At 44.3% G+C, this 25,725-nt stretch overlaps 1 protein-coding gene across 1 annotated transcript in view; it reads right to left on the minus strand.

Annotated features, from left to right (window-relative positions):
* LOC115073462 overlaps positions 1 to 25,725 on the minus strand; it is a 301,189-nt gene that overhangs the window by 23,253 nt on the left and 252,211 nt on the right. Inside the window, exons 22-23 of the mRNA XM_029571896.1 lie at positions 9,411 to 9,666; positions 7,343 to 7,382 (exon numbers count right to left, since the gene is read on the minus strand). Coding sequence (XP_029427756.1) covers positions 7,343 to 7,382; positions 9,411 to 9,666 — 296 coding nt within the window. The remainder of the gene's footprint in view (positions 1 to 7,342; positions 7,383 to 9,410; positions 9,667 to 25,725) is intronic.

The raw sequence follows: 25,725 nt of genomic DNA on the forward strand, positions 1-25,725 counted from the left end.
CACTACCGCAAAAAGAAATAGTGAAGTGAATAACAAATCTCAACAAATATCTCACAAGGAGTCCAGGAAATGCAATAACCGTAAAGAGAGTACCTGGAAGGCTATGACCACAAATGCTCATAGTTTGGGAAATAAAATCCCAGATCTGCAGGCCCTAATGGCTGAGGCAGAATTGGACATTGTTGCTATCACAGAAACATGGTTCACAGAATCTCATGAATGGGATACAACAATACCAGGCTACAACTTGTTAAGGAAGGACAGAGAGGATAGAAAAGGGGGAGGTGTGGCTCTTTATGTCAGAAACAACATCCAAGCAACTGAGCTACAAGGAAGTTGGGGTATTGAAGAAGCTCTATGGGTCGACCTAAAAAACGATGACGGAGCATCCATTTATATTGGAGTGGTTTACAGGCCTCCAAACCAAAAGGAAGAGCTGGACAGAGATCTGGTTAAAGACATCCATAAGATAGGTAAGAAGGGAGAAGTGGTGATCGTGGGTGACTTTAATATGCCAGATGTAGACTGGAAAATCCCATCTGCAGAAACTAAAAATAGTAGAGCGATAGTGGATGCCATGCAAGTATCTTTGTTCAAACAAATGGTGTTGGAACCCACGAGAGAAGGAGCTATACTCGACTTAGTGCTCACTAATGCAGATAATGTCTCAGATGTCCAGGTGGGCGCCCACCTCAGCAGCAGTGATCATCAAACGGTATGGTTTAATATCACTAAAAGAATAGGGAAAAGAACCACAAAGACCCGAGTTTTACAGTTCAAAAACACAGACTTTGAGGAAATGGGGAACTACCTGGAGGAAGAACTTAAAGGATGGGAGAACGAGAGAGATGTGGATCAGCAGTGGACCAATCTAAAAGGAGCAATCACCAAGGCAACTGCTCTATATGTTAGAAATGTAAAGAAAAGCAAAAGAAAACTGAAACCTATCTGGTTCTCAATGGAGGTGGCTGACAAAATTAAAGCTAAAAGAACAGCATTCAAGAAATATAAAGGATCCCAAAGGGAGGAGCACAAAGAAGAATATTTGTATCAACTGAGGGAGACAAAGAAATTAATCAAGTTGGCAAAGAGTCAAGCGGAAGAGAGGATTGCCAAGGAGATAAAAAATGGTGACAAAACATTTTTCAGATACATCAGCGAAAAGAGAAAGGTCCAAAGTGGTATAGTGAAATTGAAAGGTGGTAATGATCAATGTGTAGAGAGAGACGAAGAAATGGCAGAAATATTAAACGAATACTTCAGCTCTGTGTTCACTAAAGAAGACCCTGGAGAAGGACCATCTCTAAACAACAAGAAACTGGAGGGAAGGGGAATAGATGAAAATCCTTTTACAGTAGAAAATGTGTGGGAAGAACTAAAGAACCTGAAAGTGGACAAAGCCATGGGGCCTGATGGGATTCATCCAAGGATATTGAGGGAGCTCAGAGATGTTCTGGCGGGTCCGCTGTGTGACCTGTTCAATAGATCCCTAGAAACGGGAGTGGTGCCGAGTGATTGGAGAAGAGCGGTGGTGGTCCCGCTTCACAAGAGTGGGAACAGGGAAGAGGCAGGCAACTACAGACCGGTTAGCCTCACTTCGGTGGTGGGAAAAGTAATGGAGTCACTGCTGAAAGAGAGAATAGTCAACTATCTACAGTCTGGAGAATTGATGGACCAGAGGCAGCATGGATTCACCAGGGGAAGATCCTGTCAGACAAATTTGATTGACTTTTTTGACTGGGTAACCAAGGAATTGGATCAAGGAAGAGCACTAGATGTCATCTACTTGGATTTCAGCAAAGCTTTTGATACGGTTCCGCACAGGAGACTGGTGAATAAAACGAGAAGCTTGGGAGTGAGTGCCGATGAGGTGACCTGGATTGCAAATTGGTTGACGGACAGAAAACAATGTGTGATGGTAAATGGAGCCTTCTCTGAAGAGAGAGCGGTTTTAAGTGGTGTGCCGCAAGGATCGGTGTTGGGACCGGTCCTGTTCAATATCTTTGTGAGCGACATTGCAGACGGGATAGAAGGTAAGGTTTGTCTTTTTGCGGATGACACTAAGATCTGCAACAGAGTGGACACGCCGGAAGGAGTGGAGAGAATGAGACGGGATCTAAGGAAACTGGAAGAGTGGTCGAAGATATGGCAGCTGAGATTCAATGCCAAGAAGTGCAAAGTCATGCATATGGGGAGTGGAAATCCGAATGAACTGTACTCGATGGGGGGGGAAAGGCTGATGAGCACGGAGCAGGAGAGGGACCTTGGGGTGATAGTGTCTAATGATGTGAAGACAGCGAAACAATGCGACAAGGCGATAGCAAAAGCCAGAAGAATGCTGGGCTGCATAGAGAGAGGAATATCGAGTAAGAAAAGGGAAGTGATTATTCCCTTGTACAGGTCCTTGGTGAGGCCTCACCTGGAGTACTGTGTTCAGTTCTGGAGACCGTATCTACAAAAAGACAAAGACAAGATGGAAGCGGTACAGAGAAGGGCGACCAGGAAGGTGGAGGATCTTCATAGGATGACGTACGAGGAGAGATTGAAGAATCTAAATATGTACACCCTGGAGGAGAGGAGGAGCAGAGGTGATATGATACAGACTTTCAGATACTTGAAAGGTTTTAATGATCCAAAAACAACAACAAACCTCTTCCGTAGGAAAATAATCAGCAGAACCAGGGGTCACGATTTGAGGCTCCAGGGAGGAAGATTCAGAACCAATGTCAGGAAGTATTTCTTCACGGAGAGGGTGGTGGATGCCTGGAATGCCCTTCCGGAGGAAGTGGTGAAGACCAGAACTGTGAAAGACTTCAAAGGGGCGTGGGATAAACACTGCAGATCCATAAAGTCAAGAGGCCGCCAATGAAGAGTGGGTGACTCGCCAGAATGATGGCTATTGACACAATACCCTTACTAAATAAACATACACATGCTTACTGTGACTCCTACATCGCTCTAAGCTTCAACAGCAAGAGGTAATGGAAAAAAGGATTTGCACTCATAAAGAGGGGAGTAGCTGGCTTGTTACGGCGGTTACTACCCCAAACCAAATATGCCTGATACTTCACTTTCAATGCATATACAGCATAGCTCTCTGCTTCAATGACAGGGGAGAAGAATAACTGATACTTCACACATCCAGCAGAGCTCTCTGCTACAACGGCAAAGGAGAAGAAAAAGGGTTCGCACTCAAAACGCGGGGAGTAGCTGGCTTGTTACGGCAGTTACTACCCCAAACCAAATGTGCCTGATACTTCACTTTCCATGCATATCCAGCATGGTTCTCTCCTGCATCGGCATGGGAGAAAGACTGATACATCACGCATTTCCAGCATAGCTCTCTGCTTCAAGGGCAGGGGGAAAAAAAAAAAAAAAACAAACCCTGATGCTTCACGCATATCCTGCATAGCTTCAACGACAGGGGTGAAGAAAAAAAAGGATTCACAATCACAAAGCGAGGAGTAGCTGGCTTGTTACGGCGGTTACTACCCCAACCAAATGTGCCTGATACTTCACTTTCAATGCATATCCAGCATGGCTCTCTGCTTCTACAGCAGGGGAGAAGAAAAAAAAAAAAAAAAAAAACCAACAAGAGCTGTACAACATAGTCTAGGTAAAACAAATAAGCATGGGTGTAGCTTGCTTATCGCGGCGGTTACTGCCCCTACTACCCCTAACTAATCAAGCTAGATATTTCACTTGCATGCAGCTCCATCACTGCTCTCTACATTAATGGTGGGGGTGGAAGGGGAATAGAACAAGGAGCTAAGAGTAACAGATAAGAATGAGAGAAAAAATGTGTGAGGCTTGCTGGGCAGACTGGATGGGCCATTCGGTCTTCTTCTGCCGTCATTTCTATGTTTCTATGTTTCTATGTTTCTATGACAGATTATGAGGTGTTAGATAGGAATCAATTTGGTTTTAGAAAGGTTGACAACACAGAACTGCTGCTGATGTCTTTGTTGGACACCCTTTTGTGTAGTCTGGAGCATGGAGAAATAGGATTCTGGTGCAGTTGGATATCCCAGCTGCATATGACATGGTCACTCATCGAGTACTGGTGTCCCGTTTGCAGGATCTAAGGGCAACGGGGGCTGTGCTGAGATGGCTTACATCTTATTTGCAGGGAAGAGGACACTGCATTCAGATGGGGGATAAGTGTTCCTCATGGTGGTCATTATGTTCCAGGGTATCCCAGGGATTCAAATTCATTTATATTTGGCCCCTCTAGGGACAATTTTTAAGGAGTGAAATGTGCCTTATCTTATTTATGTGGATGATATTGAATAGTTTATTCCTTGTAACGAGTTGGGGGTATTTCTTGAACAGATTTTAGTGAATGCCTAACTAAACCCAAATCTTGGCTAACTGAATGATTTAGTATTGAATATTCAGGAAACAAAATGACTTCAGGTAGGAAAATTGTCCCCTACAGACATCAATTACTGATAAATTTTAAGACCTCCATGCGGGCGCACATGTGCACGGGTTTGCCGGCGCATATACGCGTGTACATTATAAAATCAGCTGTTCGCATGTACATGTGTTTATAAAAGACGTGCACATGAACATAAGAACATAAGAAAATGCCATACTGGGTCAGACCAAGGGTCCATCAAGCCCAGCATCCTGTTTCCAACAGTGGCCAATCCAGGCCATAAGAACCTGGCAAGTACCCAAAAACTAAGTCTATTCCATGTAACCATTGCTAATGGCAGTGGCTATTCTCTAGGTGAACTTAATAGCAGGTAATGGACTTCTCCTCCAAGAACTTATCCAATCCTTTTTTAAACACAGCTATACTAACTGCACTAACCACATCCTCTGGCAACAAATTCCAGAGTTTAATTGTGCGTTGAGTAAAAAAGAACTTTCTCCGATTAGTTTTAAATGTGCCCCATGCTAACTTCATGGAGTGCCCCCTAGTCTTTCTACTATCCGAAAGAGTAAATAACCGATTCACATCTACCCATTCTAGACCTCTCATGATTTTAAACACCTCTATCATATCCCCCCTCAGCCGTCTCTTCTCCAAGCTGAAAAGTCCTAACCTCTTTAGTCTTTCTCATAGGGGAGCTGTTCCATTCCCCTTATCATTTTGGTAGCCCTTCTCTGTGCCTTCTCCATCGCAATTATATCTTTTTTTGAGATGCGGCGACCAGAATTGTACACAGTATTCAAGGTGCGGTCTCACCATGGAGCGATACAGAGGCATTATGACATTTTCCGTTTTATTCACCATTCCCTTTCTAATAATTCCCAACATTCTGTTTGCTATTTTGACTGCCGCAGCACACTGAACTGACGATTTCAATGTGTTATCCACTATGACGCCTAGATCTCTTTCTTGGGTTGTAGCACCTAATATGGAACCCAACATTGTGTAATTATAGCATGGGTTATTTTTCCCTATATACATCACCTTGCACTTATCCACATTAAATTTCATCTGCCATTTGGATGCCCAATTTTCCAGTCTCACAAGGTCTTCCTGCAATTTATCACAATCTGCTTGTGATTTAACTACTCTGAACAATTTTGTGTCATCTGCAAATTTGATTATCTCACTCGTCGTATTTCTTTCCAGATCATTTATAAATATATTGAAAAGAAAGGGTCCCAATACAGATCCCTGAGGCACTCAACTGTCAACTCCCTTCCACTGAGAAAATTGTCCATTTAATCCTACTCTGTTTCCTGTCTTTTAGCCAGTTTGCAATCCACGAAAGGACATCGCCACCTATCCCATAACTTTTTACTTTTCCTAGAAGCCTCTCATGAGGACCTTTGTCAAACGCCTTCTGAAAATCCAAGTATACTACATCTACCGGTTCACCTTTATCCACATGTTTATTCCCCCACTTAGCACCTAAGTGGGGGAATTTTATAAGGGACACGTGCCGATGCAATTGGCCATTTTCCCAGTTCTCCAGTTTGCTCGTGTACAGGATAAGACTTCCTAACCCTCCTAGCTAAACAACCTTCCTTTCACCCTGTTAGTCCCTATCCCTACGATCTCGCTGACTAGGCTAGTTTTCTTTGATTCACAACTTATGTGCCATCTATAGCAGAAGTAAAGTTACGTGGTAGGAGAGCCCAGTGCGCGCTTGTGCACGTAAGTTTCAGTCTAAAATCCCAGAACACCCATTTCCCACCCAAACCATGCCCATGCCACGCCCCTTTTTCCAAAAAAAAGATTTGTGCCCATAGTGGAAGATTCGTGCATATGTGGGCATCTTTCAATTTTCGCCGAGTGCGTGTGGCCCCGAGACACGCGTGAAATCTCCCAGTTTTGGTGTGGGCAGAACTTTTAAAATCTACCTTTTAGTGTGGGAAATCTGGGGGCTGCCTGTTGTATGAGAGATTCAGAATCTAGGAATGATTTTAGATTCTGAACTGACATTTAAGCCCCATATTCACCAAACAGCAAAAGGAGCCTTTTTTAAACTAAGGATGTTCCCGGCACTCATGTTTATTTTGCCCCTGCAGCTTTTTGGATCAGTGCTGCAATCCTGGGTGCTGATTATTGTAATAGCCTTTTTGTGGGGCTTCTTGGTAAGTTGTTGCGTGTACGCTGCTGCCTGAGTGCTACTGGGCTTAGCAAAGTGGGAACATACTACCTCAGGGCTTCAGGAATTACACTGGCTCCCAGTTAAATGGAGGGCTCAGTTGACATTGCTGGTATTGAGTCACAAATGACTGAATATTCTTGCAGTGTAAGAACGAAACCTGAATGGCACGTTCCCTCGCAATTGTTACGGTCGGCGGGCCCCTCAGCTATCGCAGGTCCCTCCTGTTTGGCTACACATGCATGTACAGACTTGGTCTAGAGCCTTTTCTATTTTCGCCCCAGTTTTGTGGAATTCATTGCCACAGCATTGAATTCCACAAAACTGGGGCGAAAGCAGCATAAAACTTTAACATTTGCAGAGGCAATGCTTTTATGCTGTGTATTAGTTTTTAATGTTATTTGTTTTATTTGTGCATGGTGTGTGGTATTTATTTTGTTTTTCTGTGTTGCGTGCAGTGAGGGGTTATGACAGCCCCTTTTGCTTTATCTTGATTATGTCTGCATTATTTGTTTTTATGATTGTTGGTTGTGATCCGCACTGGGAGATTGATTTCTGGAATACAAGTCCTTTAAATAAATAAATAAACATTTAATAAAGTACAAATTAAAAAAAAAGAAAATGGGGTATTTGGGGTATTTGGGGTATTGCAGGACAGCAGTCATGAAATAAGATTACTACTCAGCGAAAGATTCTAAAATAGATTGCACCCAGCATGCAGTAAAAGTACAGTGTGCTATAATGATAACAACAGAACCAGTTTTGCTTACCATCAAAAGATCCATAGGTTGCACAGGAGACTTTTCTGTCCTTCAGAAAGAAAATAGCCAGTTAAATGAGCAAACTCTGGGTGAGGTATTTCCTATCTACAGCCATGGGAAAGAGAGGGAAGGGAGGGAGAGGGAAAGGAAGAGTCTATAAGGCCTGTGTAGTAGTTAGCGTTTTATGCTACTATAGGGGGCCCACATAGTAACTCGAGGTGAGGTTTAGGTAGTAGTGTAGTGATTAGAGGCCACTTTAACATGCAGAGTGAGAAATAAAACAGAACAATGCACGCTTGTGAAGATTTGATGTCCTTCGGAGTGAGGAAACTCACACAACGATGAGAATTGTGCAATGTTCTCTCAGCCTAGCTTGATGTTACCCAGGTAGAAAATCCATCAAGCTAGGTTGAGAGAACACTGCACAAATCTCATCGTTGTGTGAGTTTTCTCACTCCGAAGGACATCAAATCTTGACAAAAGAGAGCACTGTTCTGTTCGTACGTCACACTCTGCAAGTAAAAGTGGCCCCTAAGCCCTACAACTACTACCTAAACCTCACCTTGAGTTACTAGGTGGGCCTCCTATAGTAGTATAAATAGCTGCTTACTATGGTGCCACCCTGGATATCCTCTCTCTCTCCCTTCCCCCCCCCCACTACATCTCAGGTCCTTCCCCCCTCCCCTCCCTTAAAGAAGGCTGTGCTGGGGCTGGAGGGGGAAGGAAAGCTACTGGGGCTGAGCAGGCTGTGCTGGGGATGGCAAGAAATAGGAGCCTTGGGGGAATTTCCATGGGTGGTTGTGCTGTTTTGGGAGCTGGGGTGGAGGGAGGAGGGGGGGGGGGGCTGCAGGACTGGGAGTGAGGGCAGGTTGTGGTGGGACAGAGTAGGCTGTACAGGGGGTGCTGGGAGGTTGTGCTGGTGAGGGCAATTCATAAAGGCCTCTGGGGAATTTCTGCGGTGACAGTTTCAATGAAGTTGGTTATTTCTATTTTGTGTCTTTGCTGTCCGTGTTATATTGCTTATTTATTTATTTATTTATTTTATTTAGAGATTTTTTTATATACCGCGGCACTTGCAGCACATCACCTCGGTTTACAGCAAACAGTAATGCAGCAACAGGCTTTACAATAAAATATTAAACGGAGCAAAAATAATAAAAAACAAATAGCATGTTTAACAGTTAACTTAGCAAATAAATATCATTGACATAAGAGTAACAAGGATTACCGAGAATTTGATCTACATATAGAACTATACAGTAGCGAGCGTTTCTAGGGAACAAGTGCAGGTAAGGATGGAGGGGGAATCAGGAGGGAGGTTAAACAGTGACGTATGCGGCCTATATGGGGCCCAGTCAGTCATGGGTATGCTTTTTTGAACAGCCAGGTTTATCTTATGTATTTATGTTGGAATTGTAACTCCCCCAGAGTCTCGGGAATGGGCAATTCATAAATGTAATAACTAACTCACAATTCATAAATAAGATTTCCAATGATGCAGTAGCTAAAGTAGAAAACGAGTCAAGAAGCCACAGAGAAAGGAAGCTAGGAGCTCCCGATGCCCTTCCCCAGCTAAAAACATTCTTCTGAGCTTTAAGATACGACTGGAGCAAATCCTCATGTCAGTTCCAGTCAATGAGAATAAGCGGTGATGCCGCTCATCTCTGGAAGCTCTGCTGAAGTGTCCAGCAGCGTCCTGGTCAGCAGCAGATTCCATCGCTGATCGATGGGCGGCCCCTTGTTCTAGCCATACTGTAGATCTCAGGGTGCAAAGGTCCCTGGCAGCTCCTGAAGAGACCCTGGGATGTACACTACATAGTACTTGTACGAGGGGATCAGATTCCTCCCCCCCAGCTGCAACTTGCGCCCATAATATAGGCTGGAAGGGATGGGAGTAAGGTGAGAGAGGTCATTCACTGGCTCACTGATAAGAACAGGAAGCAGATGGAAAGGAGAGGAAAGATAAATAGTGCAGAGTGGGAAAGAAATTACTGCATGCACAAAAGAAGGTTTGAGCCACTTTAATAATAATCTGTCATATCCCAAGCAGAGAATGAGGATCTGGGAAGGAACTTACCTGCTTCCACACGCTAATGACTCTCAGAAAGGCCGTGCAGTTGTGACCGGGGCTGAGGGGAGCATTGTAATAACCGTGATAATAAGCCCCATCTCCCACGATGACTGACATATTGTCGGTGACATTAGATGCAGGAAATGCAGCGGTGATATATGTCAGGTTCTTCAAGGTGGCATTGAACGATGGTAAGTCTTGACTCTGACACACATCATTCTCACTTCTGTCCCATCCACAGCTTATAACGATCTGATACTCGCTGGAAAATGAAAACCTCGTCATTTCATCTGTCACTGGTTGGATGATGTCACTCACTACCTTTTGTCTTAGGCCAATAATTACAACCTGTGTGATGTCACCATTCACTGTGTAATATCAACTTGAAATAAGTGGCAATAAAAAGTTTGAATAGAAATCATATCAACAGCATTGTCTGTTTGATTTTACTGTCATTGTGATGTATCAGTCACTGCTTGATTATTATTACTACCAGTGTGATGTCATCAGTCACTGGTTGGGTGATATTACTACCAGTATGATGTCATCAGTCACTGGCTGGGTGATATTACTACCAGTGTGATGTCATCAGTCACTGGCTGGGTGATATTATCAGTGTGATGTCATAAGTCACTGTTTGGGTGATATTACTACCAGTGTGATGTCATCAGTCACTAGCTGGGTGATGTCATGAGTCAGTGGCAGAATGATAAGACCTTTATAGCCAAGATCTATTGAAAAGTGGTTTGTTACAAAGAGAAGCTCCTATTTATAAACAGAGATTCCTGAAACATTGCTGCATCTCAAAAAAGATATAGTTGCACTGGAGAAACTGCAGAGAAAGGCGACCAAAATGATAAGGGGCATGGAATGGCTGCCCTATGAGGAAAGGCTTAAGAAGTTAGGGCTGTTCAGTTTGGAGACGACTAAGGGGAGCTATGATAGAAGTCTACAAAATAATAAAAGGACATGAACAAATCAATCTAATTTGGTTATTTACTCTCTCAGATAATACAAGGACCAGGGGGGCACTCCATGAAGAAAGCAAGTAGCTCATTTAAAACAAATCAAAGAAAATTCTTTTTCACTCAGCACATAGTTAAGCTCTGGAATTCATTGCCAGAGGATGTGATTACAGCAGTTAGTGTAACTGGGTTTAAAAAAGGTTTGGATAAGTTCCTAGAGGAAAAAAATCCATAAACTGCTATTAATTAATAAGCAATAGTAGCTTGTGATGCATTTAATGTTTGGGTACTTGCCAGGCACTTGTGACTTGGCCACTGTAAGAAACAGGATGCTGGGCTTGACGGACCCTTGGTCTGACCCAGTATGGCTTATCTTATGTTCCATATAAGACATAAAAAGCAGGGAGGTAGGATACATTTTATTCCGTACTTCTAGTAAGGAATTATTGACTGTGGGACATAGAAGATAAAGCTGTCACAGTGTGCTCAAGTTGTGGAATAAGAGGAACGTCATTTTTCACCCCTGCAGTAAACTGTAACATCAGTGTCTTGCATAACTGAGCTTTCCCTGCAAATGTAATCACTGGGCAGAGGCTGCCACTGAGGATCCCACGGGCCACCTTCAATTCCAAGGGCTTGAGGTGTCCAAACTTCCCATATTGTCCTTATTCCCCGCTTTCCAGGATTCCTAGTCGGGGTGGGGGAGACTGATCTCTAAGACCCTGAACATTGTATAAAAGTCTTTTAACATTTACAGTAATAATTACACTGGGCAATGAATGCAGTTCCAACATAACTTTGCTGATAATTAATGCAGGAATGAAGTGACTGACAATATACAAGTCTATGTTCCATGAAATCCATTACATAATTCACTTCCGATAAATCTGGGACTCTCTACTGACGTTTCCACCTCCCTTTCCAGTGGCAGGGGTAGATTTGGAGCTCTTTTCCAGAACTGGTGGAATAGGACTGTAAGGACCGCCGGCTGCGGCCCCCTGCGCCCGGCCACTCCCTCCTACCAGCGTGGCGCGGCAGTCACCAGCTCCGGTCTACCTGCCGCGGCAGCCGGCCGCTATCGTGGCGCCTCGTCGGGCCCCTCTCTCCCTGCGCGCCGGCAGGCCCCTTCCTCCAGGCCTCTCCAACGCGCTGCTGTCCCCGATGCGGGCTCCGCCTCCCCTGAACCTCCCTAAGCCTGCGCACGTGTCTCTGTACAAAATTTAAAGGGACCATGGCCGGATATTGCCGCAGGCCCTACTCCTCGCTCTGCCCAGCTTTTCCCTATTTAAGGCAAGGTCTGGCTCTCAGACCTTGCCTTGGCTTCTGCTCTGGCTCCAGTTCCTGGTTCCTCTTCGAAGGATTGCTCCTGCTTCTGCTTCGGTGGCATCTGCTCCTGTTCCTTGTGTCCGTTCCTGCCTCCAGAATCCTGTTCCTGCCTTCTCCTGCTCCAGCCCCATCCTTGGTCTCCTTCGGACGGACCTCCTGGCTTCGTCCTTGGACTGACTATCGGCGTACCTCTGGCTTCTGACTGGTTATCAGCGTATCTCTGGCTTCCAACCTTGCACTGGCTATCAGCGATCCTCTGGCTTCAGACTACGGACGGGCTATCGGCGACTCTTGGCCTTCTGATCTTGGACTGATCTTGGATGCTTCCACTCTCTTCACAGGGGCCCACCTAAGACCAGCCAGCCCCCGAACCCAAGGGCTCAACCTGCGGGGAACGGGGTTGGTATTGGCAAAGCTCCAGCCCGCCCGCTGCACCAGCCCGGCCTAGTCTTCTGACGGTGGGGACCTACGGGGGTTCGCCCTCACAGGTAGTGCTAACTCCACCTCAGGCAAGGGGTCCACCAGGCTTGTCCCAACAGGATTCCTCACTAACTTTATATGGCAATGATACAATCCCACTTGTCATACCTTGATTCAGGTGACGTCTCCTTATCCAGACTCCTCTAGTGTTTCCTGATGATATGTGCCATAGCTCTCCTCTCAGGGATGCATGGGGATCTTTTCCTTATGTTGATCTCTGAAGGGTCCTTGGATATCTCCGAGTCAAGAGATTCCCTAAACACTCCATTTTCCTGACAGTTACTAAATCTCCTAGGCCTTGGGGAATTCAATTGCTGTATCAAACAAAACAATCCAGGCTTCCAAAAGTAACAAAATAATGAAGGAAGGGTGGATGAAACTTCCTCCACAGCAAAGTCGAAAAAGGAATTAAAACAGGGCTTTTTAAAAAAAAAAAAAAAAAGGTGAGCTACCCTTTCCTTTTTCCAACCCAGGCCTTATTCATTAAGGTCCAAGGGTACTCCTTTCTAAATGAAAAAGGGACAAAACAGGGGCAGGAAAACTCCAACCTGCCTCCTCAAAGGTCAGCTCAAAAATCCACTCTCTCTCTCCAAATGGTTCCCCTTTTTATAGTACTAGGACGCAACCACCAAAGCAGCCAACATGGGGGAGCTGTACTCCAACTAAAGACACCTCTGTTCTTACACAGTTGGTAGATTCCTCCTAGCAGAAACCCCCACAATCTCTCACAAATAAAAGGATTTTCCACATTAAGACGATGAAGTTATCTGAGTGACTGATGCTTCCAACATGATCTATCACAGGGGTTCCCAAGCTTTAGGGAGAGAGGACACCTTTTCAACCTCCCAAAACTTTGCAGACCCCTACTTAAGGCCAGGCTTGGCTTCCAATGATCGCCTTTGCAACAGGTCTCCACACTGGTCGTGTACTCGTTGCCTCCTGATGATTCTCCTACGTTCCTGATCCTCGCAAGTTCCTGTTCCTGTTCTCCTTTGTTCCTGCGTTCCTGATTCCTAACCTTTCATCGGATTGCTTTCTTGGACACGACCTCTGCATTGCCTGTACACTCTTTCTCTTGCAGCAATGGAAAAATGGTGTCAGGGCAAATGGAGCCCATCAATGCTTGCAGACTATTGCTGGACAGTGACAAGAAATGTTCCATTTAATAAATACAAGAGACAAACCAAGAGATTTGGAGTAGCCACTGAATAAGGACTACATTATGAACATATATAAATATATACATAATAGATTTGGCCTTTTGTTCATAGTAAATTTTATTTCTATAATCCTTTTGCTGATGTGGTGACCCCCAAATTGGAAAGGAATATCACTGTTCAGCACCTCCCCCAGAGGTGGACCTTTGACTATAAGTGAGGGCTAGGAGAGTGATAGGTGTGGTATTTGAGTTTGGGTTTTGGAAAATGAGGAGCTTTTTGTAGTTTTGCTTCTAAGCGAGGCCTATCCCCTCACTAAGTACATGTTTTGGAGGATTCCTTTCTGGGCACTCCCTGCCAGGCTGGATATACTGTTAGAGAGAGAGATTTTCTTAAGATTTTTTCTACTTTTGAGTTATTTTATTGGAGTGCAGCCTGGGTTCTCCTGGTGTTGGCCATTCCCCAGATCTGGAGGCCAGGAATGGAGGAAACAGAAGACCTGCCAGTAAGTATCCTTCTAGATCAGAGAAGGAATGCACTGACAGTAGCACCTCAGAGGGGTTTTGGATGTTTTAATTAATAGATTTCTATTTTGGTTGAGAGGAGGATTTTTTGTCACATCTCCTCTCCTCTGGAGACTGGGCAAGGTTCCTGATCTCTATCAGCTGCAGACCTTTCCCACTGAGAGGTGCAAAGGAAGGGATCAAGACTGGCGACAGGAGAAAGAAACTGAAATTACAGCTGGATGTTTCTTCTCTCTGTGTACATGGTGATGAGTCAGGCTCCTGCCTTGATGTGTGTAAGAGGCCCAGTGTTTGCGGAAATCCTGTTCTGTGTGGGATCCCTTTAAAGCATGAAACAGTCCTACCTGAGTTCCCAGCCTATGTCTGTATGCCAGGGTGGGGGTGGTGGGGGAGATCCCGTGGTGGGTCTGCAATTCTGTCTTATTTACAAGTTGGACATTGCTTGAATTTGAAAAAAATCAGTAAACTATTATTAGAACACTCCCTTCTATGTCCTGCTCATATGACCTAGATAAACAGACACACACTGTGGCCTGGGCCACAAGCATTCAGCTTCCCCCCACAGAAAGGACTCACCCTTGGGGTAATTCAGGCAGGAGGGGGACAAGTATCAGCGGGAACAGCCCCAGTGATATAAATGGCTTTTCAATGCCCTAGAAGAGTAATGCCACTTCTCAGAAAAGGGTTACCCTGATTTAAGTTTTAAAGTGTTACATAAACAGGACAGGTGAAATATTATGCAAGCATGAATGCACGAAAAGACCCAAGTTAACGATTTATAAACAAAACTCTACTATCTGAAGCACTATCTACGCAACAGATTCCTCTTCCTCCCTGGAAGTTGAGAACATCCTAAAAAAAATGAAACCCTCTTCACATCCCTCTGAAACTATTCCTTCTAAACTCTTACTATCTATACCCAAAGTGATCGCCAAACCTTTATCGAATATTCTTAACTGTTCCTTAGAGCATGGCACAGTCCCTAATTTTCTCAAGCAAGCAGTAGTGAAACCGCTACTCAAAAAACCCAATCTTGACCCTGCCACCCTATCTAATTACAGACCCGTCTCCAATCTACCCCTCCTAGCTAAAGTCCTGGAAAAACTAGTTAATTCACGCCTATCTGATCACCTAGAACAGAACAATATTCTCCCATCCACCCAACACGGTTTCAGGAAGCATTTAAGTACTGAAACCCTACTGCTCTCCCTACATGATACCCTCATCAGAGGAATCGACTCAGGATCCTCTTACCTGATTGCAATGCTTGACATTTCTGCTGCATTTGATACAGTCAATCACGATGTCCTCCTCAATATCTTGAAGAGTATCGGGATTACTGGCAATGCCCTCACCTGGATTCAATCGTACCTCCAAAATCGCTTCTTTACTGTTTTAGTGGACAACAATGAATCTGACCCCATCAGTCTCCCTCAAGGTGTGCCCCAAGGATCCTCTCTCTCTTCTACCCTCTTTAATATATACATGCTTCCCCTTACCACGCTTCTCACTAACCTTCACATCAAGCATTTCATATATGCTGACGATGTGCAACTCATTTTCCCATTCTCTGACTCTCTACAAACTGCGCTACAGAACTGGGAATCCTGTCTCTCCTCTATCAACCAACTCCTCAATGACATGCAGCTAGCTCTAAATCCCAACAAAACTGAACTATTAATCATATCTAACAGGCATCCGCTCCCAGACATTCCTTTTGCATACTCATCTACCACTTTCCCCCCGCACACTCGCAACCTAGGTGTCCTTATTGACAATCATCTCACCTTTAAACCATTCATTAAATCCATCCTAAAGGAATGCTACTTTAAGCTCCAAACGATAAAAAAACTCAGACCCCTGCTTCATTTCTCCGACTTCCGCACAGTTCTCCAGTCTATCATTTTGTCTAAAATAGACTATTGTAACGCTCTCTTCCTCGGCATCCCTGCAATACATACCAAGCCTTTACAACTTTTGCAAAACGCCGCCGCTAGGATTCTGTCAAACACAAGAAAAAGAGACCATATTACCCCCACACTCATAGAACTACATTGGCTCCCAATAAAATCACAAATTCTTTATAAAGCACTCTCCATCATTCATAAAAGTCTGTTAAACTCCAACCTCAACTGGATCAACCCCCCCCTCCTCCCCCGCACCTCCAACAGACCCACCCGCACAGCCCTTCAAGGGACCCTTCGTGCCCAACCCATCAAAACTTTCAAACTCTCCTCTACTATTAGCAGAGCTTTCTCCCTCGCCAGCCCCACCTTATGGAACTCCCTACCCCATGATATACGCCTAGAGACACATACACCCAAATTCAAAAAAAAACTGAAAACCTGGCTTTTCCAGCAAGCCTACTCCATATCCCCCCCCACCACTTAGAATTTCCCCTTTAGAGAATTCCTCTATAATATATACTCTTCGAGCTATGACTATGAATGCCTTCGATTTAAGACTAAGAATTTGCCTGCTGTTTTTTGTACTTTGAACTCTCCTATCTGTGTATATAGTTGGTTTACTCATATTGATTTATATTTATATCTAGTTTTCACCCCCCTGTTTAATGTACTCTTTTGGTTATATGTAAGGGCCCCGCCCAAAAGTTAATCTTGTTCCGCTGTTATATGTAAGGGCTCCGCCCAAATGTTTTTGTTTTTTGTAAACCGATGCGATGTGTCAACGGATGTCGGTATAAAAGAGACCTTAAATAAATAAATAAATAATAATAATAATAAATAAAATGTAAAAGAATATCATGGAAATAGTAGCCAATCAGCTGGTTTATTGTCACACATCAGCACATCAACATCAACAGTAAATGGCACATTTTATCGCTGAAGGAGACGACTTCTAAAACTTGATTACCAGTGTAATTAAACAAGAATACAAACAACCCAGCATGATAGGTTATAGCAGCATTTTCACGGCAAGCATCAATGCAAACATCTCAGAACAACATTAGGCTGCAGCAGCAGCTTTAAGAACCCCCTCGAAGGTGCCAAGCAGTTTACAGGACGCCCTCCTGCCCTTCTCCCTCTTAAAGCCCTTTCCACGTGCTTTCATTCCTATGCTTTCCCTTATTTCTATTTCTCCTCCCACTTCTGAATGCGGATCCCATTAGGGCCTCTTCCCTCTTGACCTCCTATACTACTCCCTCAATGCAGCTTTTCCCCCTCCCCCATGAGCAGTGCTACTCACCCCAATGCCGCGCCTTCTTCTGTTTTGCGGCAGGATACCACCATCGCCAGCAGTACGAGAGAATCCCGCTGGTCCTCAGACGTCGAGATTCTTAAAGGGCCCGCAGTGGGAAAATCCTTGCGGCGCACTTAGATGTCACTGGCCTGCTATTATTTAAGGCCAACGCAGATGCTCCCCGATGCCTCAGCACAGGTCCTCTTACGCTGTAGTGAGTGTTGCTTCTCTACCCAGCCTGTTCCCGCCTTTTCTGTCCAGCCTGTTCCTGTTTCATCTACACAGCCTGTTCTTGTCTCATCTGTCCAGTCTGCTCCTGCCTTCTCTGCCTCCCACTCTCCTACTACCTTGGATGGATACACAGTATGGACTTCAGATTGGATCTTCTCTTTGCCTGATAGCCGCCTGCCACAGACCACTGTCTGGACCCTCGTCTTGACTGTTAGCTGCTCGCCTCGACCCTAGTCTGACCCTGGACACTGTTACCCTCGCCTACTCCTAGAGACCCTCACCTAAGTCCTGCTGGCCCTGGCACCCAAAGGCTCAACCCGGGGGGAATGAGGGCTGGGATAGGTGAAGCCTTACTCTGGTCTCTGCCACGCAAGAGTCCACCTGCTGGCAGTCAGAACCTGCAGGGCCCCTCCCCGCAGGTTGAGTCAATCTTACCCCAGTCCAAGGGTCCACAGACTCAACAGTTTGCTGAGGCCATGGTCTCGGCAGACTTGTCTTTGTTCCAAACAATTCCAGGCTTGGCTCTCAGGCTTCAGGAGAAACAAAGTATCTTGGGAGAACTCTCCACAGCCAAGGCCTGTCTCACACTCTGGCTGGATCCACTGACTTTGGCGTCTGCACCATCTCCATCTTTGCCCATACCGTTGCCTCCTTCACCAATTAACTGGCCAGTCCCTCAGTTCCCGGCACCTCCCCACTAATCTGGGGATCCTAAAAAATGTTGGGGATTCCTCAATCAATGTAGCATGCACTTCCAGCTTCAGGTTCCTCTCTTCCTCAATGAGCCTCATCCTCTCCTTGTTGGATGGTCCAGCCTTGACATGGGCTTCTCCCCTCTGGGAGCGAGGAGACCCCATCCTATTGGACTTTCCTGTCTTCCTGGAGCAGTTCCTCATGGTTTTTGAAGAATCTAGCCGAGCAACCTCGCTGGCTTCGGACTTGCTCCATATATTTATTTATTTATTTATTTTTAGTTTTTATATACCGATCTTCTTGCATTAGATACAAATCAAACCGGTTTACAAGGAACAAAATAATTGCCTGTAGGCGATACATGGAACCAAGAACATACAGTATAATAAACTGGGCAACTTATTTATAAATTTAACTGACCAGAGAAAAACAATTTACATTACAAAGTCATACATGATCTAAAGTAGATCGATCCATTGATTTGGGAATGGATCTATAAGGGTAGAGGATAAGATGATAAACATATGTCTAGGCATAGAGGAAATACAAGGAGTATAAGACTAAAGGGTATCTGAGGGTCTCTTAAAAGGGGACCATGGGATCGCGAAAAAGTGAGATATGAGATAGAATTTAAACATCAAACCAAATTTGTGAAGAGAAGTGAGCAGGGATGAGTTGCAAAATAGAAAGAATGTGATTAGCTAAAAAGCTGATTCTGGAAATGCAAGGTTAAATAACCAAGTTTTTAATTTTTTCTTGAAGGATATTGGGCAAGGGTCCTGTCTGAGGTCCGGTTGGAGATTGTTCCAATGAGTGGGACCCGCAGTAGAGAAGGCCCTGTTCTTTAGTGACGTTCTAGCTTGAGGGACTAAGAGAGTGCCTTGGTAAGCTCTTCTCATTGGTCTAGTGGATTATTAGGGCGATCTTGGTAAGTTAGATCGATTGGTGCAAGATTGTGTACAGTTTTGTACATGAATGGTCAGCACTTTGTAGAGGATTCTATATTTAATAGGGAGCCAGTGAAGGTTTTAGAGAATAGGGGTGATGTGGTCCCTTTTTTTTAGAGTTGGTTAAAATCCTGGCAGCTGAATTCTGTAACATCTGTAGAGGCTTAATTGTGATAGCCGGGAGCCCAAGCAATAACGAGTTACAGTAATCGATTTTGGTGAGAATAATTGCTTGTAGAACTAAACGGAAATCATAAAAGTGCAAAAGAGGTTTAAGCTTTTTAAGGACTTGTAGTTTGAAGAAGCACTCTTTGTAGTATTGTTGACAAACCTTTTGAGGTTCAACTGGTTGTCTATGAGAGTGCCTAGATCTCTTACGTGGGAGGTATTTTTGATGTTATCTGGTATTGTTGACGTGAAGTTAGGTAGATAGTGGTTGTCAACTTGAGGCTGATTATATTGGTGAAAAATTGTCTCCTTGGACAGGAGGTTTTCATCTTGAGAGATGATTAGGAATTCAGTCTTGTCTTTGTTGATAACTAGGTTCAGCTGGAAGAGGAGTGAGCTGATTTCTTTGAAGCAATTATCCCAAAAAAATAAGTGATTTTTGTAATGATTCCTTAATAGGGATAAGAATTTGGATATCATCTGCATATATGTAATGCTTGATTTTCAGCTTGGTAAGGAGGAAGCAGAGAGGAAGCATGTATATGTTGAATAAAGTTGGTGAGAGGGCAGAGCCCTGTGGGACGCCCAAGTTGGATCTGATTGGATGTGATTGTTTATTATTGATTTTAACTTTGAATGATCTATTGCTAAGAAATGAACGGAACCAGTCAAGGGCAGTACCAGCAATGCCAATATCTTCGAGTCGGTCTAGCATAATTGAATGGTTGACCGTATCAAAGGCAGCTGAAAGATCAAGTAGAATCAGTAGGTGCGATTGTTTTTTATCCATGTTTGCAATAATGGAGTCCGTAAGTGATATCAGAAGTGATTCTGTATTAAGATGTTTACGAAAACCATATTGAGAAGATGCAAGGATCTTATGTTCCTCCAGAAATTCAGTGAGTTGTTTATTCACTATTTTCTCCATGATCTTAGCGATGAATGGAAGATTGGCAATGGGTCGGAAATTTGCTGGGTCTGATGTTGGTAAGTTGGTTTTTTTTTAGGAGAGGTTTCAGGATGGCTTGTTTTAGAGAATCAGACACTAATCCTTGGGTTAATGAACAATTGATGATTTTTGCAATGGGCTTAGCAATTGTATTTCGTATTGCAATGAGGTGGTTTGGAGGGATGGAGTCTAGAGGATGTGAAGAGTTTTTTCAAGATATTTTCCACTTCGAGAGAAGAGATGGTCTCAAATGAGTCTAATCTTGCGGTCTGTTGAAGTGATGGTGAATTACGGTGGGGGATAGGGGAATTGGATGACGTAAACTTTTTGGTAAGATTGATAATTTTGTTTTCAAAGAATGTGGCCAGATCTGTGGCTTTGATGAGAACATGTTCGTCTGGAATGGATGGAGGAAGGGGTTTAGTGAGGGCAGAGATTTTTGAGAAAAGAGCTTTGGAATCAAATATGAAGTGGTGAATTTTTTTTGCGAAGAATTCTTTTCTTCGTTTTGAAAATGGTGTTCCTGTAGTTATTGAGGTGGATTTGTAGCTTGCTAAAGTGGAGGGGGTAGGATTTCTACGCCAGATATGTTCTTTGTTTCTGAGGCATGTTTTGATTGCTTTCAGTTCAGGAGTGAACCAAGGTTTTCTGTTATCTTGGGCCTTATGAATCACCTTAGTAGTTAGTGGGCAGGTTTGGTCTGCGACTTTATTGATGATAGAATGTCAAGAATTGATGGCAGAGTTCACATCTGAAAGGTCAAGCTGTGATAGTTCTTTGTCCAGGTGATGAGTAAGTACTTCTGAGGAGCATGGTTTTCTGAAGTGAAGGGTGGTTTAGGGAAGGGAGGGGGAAGGGTGGTATCTGTCTTGAGGACCGTGGAAATAATTTGGTGGTCTGACCAGGTACTGGAGTACAAATCGGATAGGAAGAGATAGAGATGCCTTCGTTAATGAAGATCAGGTCCAGAGTGTGGCCTGCTTTATGAGTTGAGTTGTTAATGATCTGTTTGAAACCCATGTTATGAAACGATGATAAGAGAGTTTCACAGTTGGAGGAGCGTGTGACCAAGTCTACGTGAAGATTGAAGTCACCCAAAAGTATTGCGGGTGAATCGTAGTTAATGTGTTTGGCAATGTATTCAATGAGTGGTGATGGGTCGCTTTCAAGAATTCCGGGCAGAGCGTAAATCAGGCATATTTGTAGTTCTTTAGATTTGAAGTATGCACATTCTATATTAGAAATAACACTTGAATGTTGCAGAGTTAACTTTAGGCCTTTCTTAGCTGCAAATAGGAGTCCTCCTCCTCTTTTTTTAGGTCTGGGAATCGAGAAGAAGTCATAGGTTTGTGTAGGTAGTTGATTAATAATTACTGAATCCGAAGATTTTAACCAAGTCTCTGTGATTGCACAGATGTCAGGATTGACCTCTGAGAGATAATCATTAAGTATGTGAGATTTTTTAGAGAGTGATTGTGCATTAAAATAAGGTTAGGGTGAAAAGGGAGAGACCAAGGAATTGTGTGAAAGGAGAAATAATAATAGGGATAAGTCTCTTCTGTTGGAAGGTATGGGAATGAGGTATTTCTTTATTATTTCTATGGTGATTGTTGATAATGGGAATATTGAAATAGTACATTTTCAGAGAGGGTGGAATAGATTTAACAGTCAGAAAGTCAAGGAGCTAGTTTTGTAGGAGACTGGGGTAGTGAGAGAAGAGAGATGAAGAGATGGATAGATAGATAACTGTCCTCAGTGGCTGCACGAAGGGGCGCACAAAGGGGCAGGTCAGGGCTCCTGTACCTTGGATGAATATGTTGTGGAATTTCAAACTCTGGTCTCAAGCTCAATTGGTGTGAGGATAGTCTGGTCATGATATTTCTGGGGTCTCTTGGGGAAAATAAATGATGAGCATGCAGCCCAGGAATTACCAGCCTCCTTGGAGGCCCTCACCACCTTGACGTGCAAGATTGACTGTCATCTGCAGGAGAGGGCTCGGGAGAGTCTTCTGGCTCAGAAGTCCATCACTCTGGCTCCTCAATTCCAACACCTGACTACACCTGCCTACTTCGTTGGTGGAGCCAGTAGACACAGAAGAACCATGCAACTGGGTCACTATAAACTCGCTGTTGAGGAGAAGCTCCATTGCAGGCAACAAAGGTTCTGACTTTATGGAGCTGCTAGGGGTAATCTCATTGCCCAATGTCTCAAGAAGTCGGGAAACTCAAACACCTAGGCTGTTCCCATTCTCCAACTTCTGGTACCCATCATGCTTGAACATGACCTCACCTCATTTCCTACACAGGCCTCCACTGACTCTTGATCTGGAGGGAAGGCATAAGTACATAAGAAGTTGCCATACTGTGTCAGACCAAGGGTCTATCAAACGTGGTATCCTGTCTCCAACAGTGGCCAATCCAAGTCACAAGTACCTGGCAAGTATTTTATTTATTTATTTGTTTTATATATACCGATATTCAACTAGAGTCATCACATCGGTGTACATATAACAAAAAGTTAGAAATGTTACATTGTAATAATCATAAATGAGAAGACTAAATGTAAAAAGAGAAGAAAAGATAAAAATTGTGTGAAAAAGAAGTAATGTAAAGAACCCAAACATTAAATAGATCCCTTGCTACTAATGCCGACAACAAGAAGTGGCTATTCCCTAATGAATAGCAGTTTCTGGACTTCTCTTTCAAGAACTTATTCGAACTTTTTTTAAACCCAGCTTCACTAGTTGCACCTCCACACCATGCAGACCTGAAGATGGGCAATTTTCAAAAACACTGTTTCATCCTCAAGTAATGTCTCTTGAGTAGACTCTATGCAGATAATAAATGTTTACAGATCATGACAAAGATAACAGCCATGCTGATGTCTTCATTACCTTAAAAGAGTTCCTAAATGGCTGGTATGTGGCTACCCTGGCCAGTTTTTGCTTAGAGAGGCCATTGGCTGGCAGGTCCCCTGACTACCTGTTTCCCCAGTATCAATCTGTCACTCCCTTCCTCCCCCACCCTACATGGCTCCACTTCCTCTTCCTTTTCTCTTCTTTCTCTTCCTCTCCCTCCCCTTCCCTACTTCACATGGGCTTCCTGTTTCTAAAGGAAACCAGCATAGGAGAAAGGAGGTATAGTCACCATTGGAACTGTGAGTATGTACTCACTCAGAGGTGGGTAAGTGAAGGCTGCGAGGGAAGATGAAGGCCTGCAGAATGAAGAGGGTGGAAAGGGTGAGGGAGTGTTAGCAAACCTTGGAGGAATTTGAAGGTAAAGTAAACGAGAGAGATTGGTGATGGAAACAGGAAGTGAGTGCTAATAGTGTAAGATAGCAAAGAAGACAGTCTGATAGTGAGGATGTACCAAGGAGGCAACGGAGACAGACAGCTGAGCAAAGGGTGTGTGAAGAAGTGAAACGAAAATAAAGCCTGAAATATCTGCACTGCAACAACAGTTAAAGGAAACCCAAACTCAAATATCACATCTACTAATTTATGTTATTGTATTACTACAGATCGGTCTAGTCTCCTGGGTTTTGCATTCCTGCCAGTAGATGGAGACAGAGAAAGTTTCACTGACACTGTACATAACCCAGTTTGCCACCTGCAGTCCCTCAGTATTGACCTGTACCCAGGCTAAGATGACCTTAACATTAAAAATCCTAAAATGCAAACTCTCCCAACGAGCAGGGGAACAGGGGGAGGGATGAAGGAGAAGCTGCAACCCATTGGAAACTCGGAAAACCACGTAAGTAAAAAGCTTTGAAAACCCCCAACAGCTCCACATTATACGTTATATACCAGTAGGAATGGACTCCTCCTACGGGTGGGGCACTGGACTGATCTGTGGTACTACAGGAATGAAAAATAGCAGGTAAGAACCAATTTTCCTTTCCTGTTCGTACCCAGATCCATCCTGGGACGTACCCAAGCTTCCCTAAACCGGGTGGGATCTGGAAAGTCCCGCTCCTATAACACTCTCACCAAAGAACATAGAAGCCAGAGCCCTGACATCCAAGAGATAATGTCTGGTGAAAGAGTGTAGCGACTTCCAAATAGCCGCTATGCAAATCTCTAGCAGAGACACCAGTTGTGAATAAGTCCAAGAAATCACCTGAGAAAGCGCAAAGTGAGCCCTTAAGCCCTCAGGCACAGGACTACCCTGAGATATATAAATTGGTCCCATCGCCTCCCTAAGTCACCACACAATGGAAGCCTTAGAAGCCTCTTACACTCCTTTGGACCACGCCACAGAACAAAAAATTGATCGGGTCTACAAAAATCAATAGTGATTTTCAGATACAGCAAGAAAGCACGCCTTATAACTAAGAGCTTAAGTTCTCTCAGGTGAGGCATGGAGGTATCCAAATCTGGAAAGACTGGAAGGTCCACAGTCTGTCTAAGATGGAAAGCTGAAACCACCTCTGGTAGAAAGGAAGACACCGTGTGTAAGTAACACCACTCCCAAATGCAAAATCTGCAAAGAAAGAAATCGTGACACGATAAAGCCTGGAGCTTCGAAATTCTCCTGACTGAACCAGAAAAACCACCTTGAAAGTCCAAAGTTGTCCCCATTAGTGGTTCAAACGGAGCTGCACACATTCCTTTAAGCACCAGATTAAGATTCCAAGACGGAGAGATTTTTCGCAACGGAGACACAAATTTCTAGCCTCTCGAAGAAATCGTATAAGATCTGGATGTACGGACAAAGGATAACACTGCAGCTTACTCCAGAGACAGCCCAAGGCTGGTACCTGGACTCTCAGTGAGCTAAAGGCCAGATCCTTGTCCAAACCCTCCTGAAGACAGACCAAAATATGACACCATAGCCAAAGTAGCCTGTACTTCACTGACTGCACAGCAGGCCTTGAAGACTTCCCAAATTTTCATGTATGCCAAGGACGTGGAAGGTCACTTGGACTGCAATAAAGTGGTAATAGCTGCCTCGGAATTCCCTTCTGCCGCAGCCATCTCCTCTCAAAAGCCAGAGCATGAAACAGAAGTGTGGGATAAACAACAGAGGTTAAAAGGAAAGAAATTAAGAAAAGGGCTTCCTGTTCAGAGCAGCAGTTACTACTCTTAACAGAAGGCATGGGGGGCACAGTGTACACAAAGCGGCAGCCACCACCCCCACATCCTCCGGCAATGTGGGAGCAGCATCTAAGATGGCCGCCGTTCCCACGCTGCAGGGAAGGGAGGCCCCGCTAGCCACTGCTAGCCACTGCTGCTCTTTAATTCTCTCTCTCGATGCGGTCCCTGCGGCTGCTGCTGATTTTAATTCCTTCTGTGCTTTGCCGTCTAACCAGCACCTGCCCCTTCAAGCCAGCTGTGGACAGCCCTGATGCTTCTCCTACCGGTGCGGCAATGCTCGACGCAGACCCCCCAATGCCATGCCACTTTTGCCACACATGTACGTTGTTCCTCCCCACACCCATGGCACCACCGGCACCTCAATGGCCAGCAGGGCACCACAGAGCCAACACCCAGCCTCATCTGCAGGCAAAGAAGCTGCTGAAAAATCCCATCACTGAGTTCCCCAAGTTGCTAAAGTAGCTTCCCCCCCCACCCCCCAGAAACCTGATGCTGCACAGATTCCTCTAACTAGTTCCTTGTTCTCTCTTTTTTTTTAAATTTACTCTCTGAGAACAAATAAAGATACATAGCAGCTAATACTTT

Source organism: Rhinatrema bivittatum, chromosome 1 (genome assembly GCF_901001135.1).
Source record: "Rhinatrema bivittatum chromosome 1, aRhiBiv1.1, whole genome shotgun sequence".
Classification (NCBI taxonomy): Eukaryota; Metazoa; Chordata; class Amphibia; order Gymnophiona; family Rhinatrematidae; genus Rhinatrema; species Rhinatrema bivittatum.